At 43.2% G+C, this 6,013-nt stretch overlaps 1 protein-coding gene across 1 annotated transcript in view; it reads left to right on the top strand.

The window, feature by feature from the left end:
- Positions 1–255: 255 nt before the first annotated feature.
- The window catches only part of LOC122797786, an 86,654-nt gene continuing 80,896 nt past the window's right edge, over positions 256–6,013 (top strand). The window contains exon 1 of the mRNA XM_044066307.1: positions 256–455. Coding sequence (XP_043922242.1) covers positions 256–455 — 200 coding nt within the window. The remainder of the gene's footprint in view (positions 456–6,013) is intronic.

Here is a 6,013-nt window from a genome sequence, read left to right as displayed (position 1 = left end):
TCAAGTGGCTGAAAATACACATTCATAAGTTCCATATACCAAAATGAACAACTTAGATTAATTAACTGCCACCTACGTAGCAAATCTGGATACTTATCTCTGTAAGATGGCATCTTTAGTATCCAAACTCCTCTAGGCACAATTTTATGTTGTAGGTAAGCCTCAAATAAGAGTCTCTGCCACTGCAGATGTTTATATACCATAACCATATGTTCAAACTCACGTAACTTTTCTTTATAGGTTTGAAGTTATTCCATGTGTTCATTATCTCCTGAAACCGATGCTGTCCTCATATTTCCGATATCCACTACTGATAGTAGTGGATTTGTAGTTACATCAACGATCTCTCCCAGTGTTCTAAAAAACAGTACAATTTTTACACAATGTAGTAATGTTGAAATGAACACTGAGTGTCCAACAGCTTCAGTAAAACACAAAATGCCCAAAACAAATTGGTGAGCTGATGGTTAACCAGTACTCAATATCCAAACAAACTACAAAAAATAAAAAGAGCATTGGATGCACTCAGATTCTTTTATTAAAAGTCGCAAGTTAAAACCTCTCTTCAGAGATAAATCTTTTACCATATGACTTCCTCAGGCGAATACATCTTAGCAATAGCAGTCAACAGTTAAATAATCATTAAAGTCACTTGGCACAATTTCAAACAGATTGATGTAAGTCCCTTAAGTAAGGTTTTAAAGTGAAACAGTCATTTAGTCCTGGTGGTAAATGGGACTTCATCCGCAAAATCCATTTCATTTCCTCACTTTCTGTTAACATTTTTACATCTCCACCTCTAAGTGGTTTGTAAATAACCTTCAATATCAAAAAGTTAAACACATGTTGTTCACCTCTATCGAAAATGTGTTTACTTAATGCATTTGTCAATAATTTATGTTTTATATCACTAAGATGACCAGATATATGCTCTTTGAATCTTCTGTTGGTAATTCCCACAGAATAGCATTTCACATAATTCACATTTAGCCATGTAAACTAAGTTACTGGTATTGCAGTTTCCATAAGCTTGTAATATAAACTTATTTTTTGTGACAGGATGTGTTACTGATCGCTTCGTATATAAATGTTTACAATAAACACAATTATTATATTTAAAATTACCCTGCTTACATCCATTTCCTAGAAAAAAACTCTTTGGCTGCTCCTTGTAGCACAATGTCTGCTTCAACATACAATTGCATTTGTAACTAAACGCTGGACCTTATGCTACTAAATCTTGCAGCCCATGAACATCTCTTAGAATTTCCAAATGCTTCAAAATAATATTAGCACTGATAAACGCAGGTCTCTCAGATGTGTGTATGACTGTTATGTGTTTGTCAATGTGTATATGACAGTATGTCACACTATGTATTGTTCATAAACAACCAGTACATCCCCCATTACCATACTGTACAACGTCTGGTGATGTTCTTTACTTAACATGTAACCTGGAACACACCTCATCCTAAAAGCTGTGTGGTGTCTGCAATTAAGACCACACACATTAGTAGCACTACGTACCTAGGTAGGGGTTCTAGCCCCAGTGTTGCCAAGTAAGAGTGTGTGTGTATGTGAAGGGATCTTCTTCAGTTTGCAGAATATACATGTCACAGAAGGTCATCTGTCCAAGAACTGCCTGGCAATTGCTAACATTTCACAGGTATCATCCTGTGGAAATTAATTTCATCACAACTAGTAGCAGATGTGTAAATGCTCTCCTCCACACTGCATATCTGTACAGCAATACTGGGGTTGGTATATATAGCTGGGTGTGGATCTTGTGGACACAGCCACCATCATTGCGGTTATTGTTGAGTTTATCTCCCCACTTAGTTGGCTGTAATACTGTACAGTTCATGTTCACAGGTTAAGTAGTTGTCAATCACACTGTCTGCAGTTCCACACCACCCCACACCCCCCAAAGGGTAGGGTTGTGCCACCCACACCAGCACACCTATGTTTACCAAGTTGAGGATTGCACTACATTGGGGAAGGGGACATATACCCTGCTAGTACCATCATCAATGACATTAAACTAGCAGACTGATTATTTCCCAATGTGATGTTGTGCCTATTCTGTCATGGTGGAATTACATAGGCTAAAACGGGTTCCTTGCAAAAGTACATACATCCGTGTGTACAATATTCTCTGTGTATTGCATCAACACCAAAGCCTCTGTGTGTGTATGTTATACACAAACATGTGGTGTGTACCACCCAGTACACTTACCATTGTCCACTGTAGAAGGGCTGCCGACATCAGCCACCAAGCACTCACCTGTATACACCCCTTAGACCTATCAGCCATGTGGCAAATGCAATAACTGTTATACAGACCTGTGATCTGTGTTCAGCTGTACCCAGGATATGGCACAGTCAGGGTGTCACTACAGTGCCATACCCTTTGTAGGAAACAACAGCAGACCAACATCCTGCTGACACATAGACACCTACAACACAAATGGAATACATTATGAAGACTACAATCGCTCAGTGTTATTAACAACTAGAATGCATCATGGCTGGACAGCTACATATCCTAACATGTAAGCATTACACTTTAGTCCTGAAAACATGCTACACAGCATTACATTGGTACACCATAGTACAGTCACTCTGTGCATCAGAACCATATTAGCATGTCCCTGCATCAGTGTTACGGATGACAGGGATGTGGCACAGGTATCATCATATGTACAGGGTATGTTGTGGGTTTGCCAGAGATCTAGGCTGAGCTATTTGTTTGACATCATGTGTGTGTGTTAGGGGGTTTCATTATTAATTGGGCTATTACAATGTGGTGTGTGTAGGTATGGGATTGCCCTAGCTGTGTTGGTGATGTGTGTGTGTATGCAGGCACACAGTTCTGCCATGTGGCTGCCCTATACAGGGGTTTGTTGGACAGCTGCAGACAGTACATGGCATGGTGTGCAGTTCACCGTCTCTGGCCAAGGACATGGGAACTGTGCCTGCCAGGGGTTCCACGGGCATCACCAGGTACAAGTCACAATATGGTACTCTCTTTTGATGATGATAACATATGTCTGCTTGATCAGGGTCCCTCTTGGGACCAGCCAGGGCCACATGCATGTGGCCTGTTATGTTGTGGTGTGGACAGCACCCCCCTGCAGTGCTGGGGCTGGTATTGCCACTACAGGAGTAGCTCTGACTTCTTGCACATCCACGTAGACTTCCAGCTGTTGGTGTTGCTGGCCTATGTCTATGTGGCCATCAAACTACTCCCACCATATGCTCAAGCACAGACATTCCACGGTTGAGGATTCCCATAATTTCACCCAACCATCTATCCAGGACCTTCGCAAAATAACAGTGGGCACCTGCAAGATCACGGATGTTGTCAATAACAGCAGAACTAGTAGCCCTCTGCAGCCTCAGACCCTGTCTGGTATATCATCCCATACGTGCCTGCATCTCCATGACAGCCTGAAACATGTGTCTGGTAACACCAGATGTGGCACTTCTGCCAGGTGCATGATGACCAGCAGCCCTCCTACGAGCACCCCTGTACATCTGCTTGTGTGGTACCTTGCCGGGCATCCGCTATGGCTGCTGTGTCCAGACACATGTGCCATAGACACCGCACTATCCTGTCCCATGCCACCACCTGCCAACTGTCTCTCATCTATGGCCACTGGTGATGGGGTATGTATAGGTAATGTGCCTGTGTGCGGGGATTGGGTGGATAACAGTGGGATGTCAAATGATGGTGCAGTTTCAGCCCCTGACAACCCTGCCTGTGCCTCAACACACCTATCATCATTGTCAGTGTCTGTATGTACACTAACATCAGTTTGCCTGCAGGAGAGACCCTGATCCACCTCGCCACCTGTGAGGGGAAAACAAGAAATGCACTTTAAGACCTGTACATCATTGCTTAACTGTATATACACACACACACACACACACACACACACACACACACACACACACACACACACACACACACACACACTTACAGGTGAGGTTGTTCAAAGATATTCCACAAAGACCTCTCATTACTCATCTGTCAACATGCATGACATATGGCAATCAACAGCATGCACTGCAGCTATAGTCAATCCCTGTTACCAACATTATACATCTCTGTGATGCATGGGTTGTGTTAGTAGGTGATGCCCCTTCCCCTGGAACACACTGCACCCATGTACACAGTATTGCTGTGCACCTTTTCAGCATCCTGGCATGTACTGTGCACCATACCTCACAGGTGTACATACCATTGCTGAATATGTATATGTGTGTCAGTTATGTTTGCTCTGCTGCTCACAGTCCCTATGTGTTTGTCTGACACATACCTGGAATGATATGTGGACAGATGTCATTAGTGAATGCCTGACATCTGATTTGCAGATCTCATCATCAGCGATGCATGTATGACCAATAAAATACAATTACACTGACAATCTTCAAACCTTACTGTGGCTATGAGGAGTGTACACACCCTGATATGCCATGGGGCCAAAATACTGCATATGTTAACATTGTACGAACCTGATATATGACATATGACCTGTGCAATCAAATGCAGTATCAAACAAATATGTTAGTTGTGCAAATGCTGATTGGGATGCATACCATCTGTGGGTGCATAAGTGTGCACACCCTTAACACGATGGATTCTTGCACCAACTGTTAAGTGTAGTACAGCAGTCACTATTCCTGGAAGGGATGTACTAGCATGGGCCATCTGCACTTGCCAAAATGTGGTCACTCTGCCCTACAAATGTCCCCCAACTCTGCAAGATTGCAAGGTCAACTCATGTACACAGCCTTTGGAGGTCACACAGTGCCTTCACTATTGCTGTGGAGTCAGAGTTATGTCTGCCATAATTCATGACCTTGACTGTGTGCAGATACAGCCATTCTTACTGAGCTTTGGATGTATACTTCAGTTCACTGTTGTGTTTCAGGATGACATCCCTCCCCATCCTCAGCCTTTTTGCAGATGCTTGACAACTATGGGCTACACATGAGTGTCATTTTGCAGTGTCCCAAATTCAGAACACCATGTGTACTGGCCTAGTCCCTGCTAATGAATGGCAAACATACAGGTGTACACTGGCACCAGCAAGATACAGATAGGGATGGTGGGTCTGAGGTGGAGTGAGGTGTTGCTTGTGCAGCACATGTATCTTAACTGATACTGTCGGTCAGTTTTGAACTTGGTCTTGGTACACCATTACACATTGCAACACATACCTTTGGGGGACTTTTGATGTTATGCATATGCTACTTGTACAGAACCCTGGCTGATGTTTCCTGTGGAACAACTGCCCCATTTGATTACCCTAACCCATGGACCACACTTATGCAGAGTCCAGGCAATTGTTGACACAGGTACTGCACAGCCAGTACTTGCTAGACATTCCTGCAACTCCGTCAGTGTTGCGGCATGTTACTAGGCAGCCTGCATGACCAGTTTGCAACATGTATCATCATCTGTCTTGGATGACCATCTATTTGTTTTCTAGATTAATGTTGTCCCATACATCTAACTAAAAAAGTGATGCAATGGTGCAAAAAGAAGAACAAATAAACCAAAAAAGGCACCATCAGGGTTTCCGGACTCCACACAGTTTTATTTAACACAAATTGTTAAGCACTTTCATCAATCCAAGTTGACTTCATCAGAACAATTGGCCTCTATGGAGATTGTAGAAAGATGTCCAGTCTTTGATTGGAGATGAGTGGTTGCTTTGATTTCTCGCTATCCAGTGCTGGTTTAGTTGTCCCATACATCCTCATCATATGCATGACTGTCTGCACTGTTTGCCATGGTATATGCAATGGTGAGGTAAGGCTACATGTCCCACTCCTGCATGCTACCTGTTGAGTATGGGATCCATTCCATGGCTTGTAAGATGTGTGCAAGCCACGGCTGCCTCTGTTGCAGGTGAGTGGGCAAATTTGATGGACGTACGTGTTGGACAGCAGACCATTTTTTGGTGTGACATTGAGGACCTGTACTTGCTGGAAGGTGCATACT

This window comes from Protopterus annectens, chromosome 3.part1 (assembly GCF_019279795.1).
Source record: "Protopterus annectens isolate FY-2018-M chromosome 3.part1, PAN1.0, whole genome shotgun sequence".
NCBI classification, from domain to species: domain Eukaryota; kingdom Metazoa; phylum Chordata; order Ceratodontiformes; family Protopteridae; genus Protopterus; species Protopterus annectens.
This window is presented reverse-complemented; position numbering and strand designations above follow the sequence as displayed.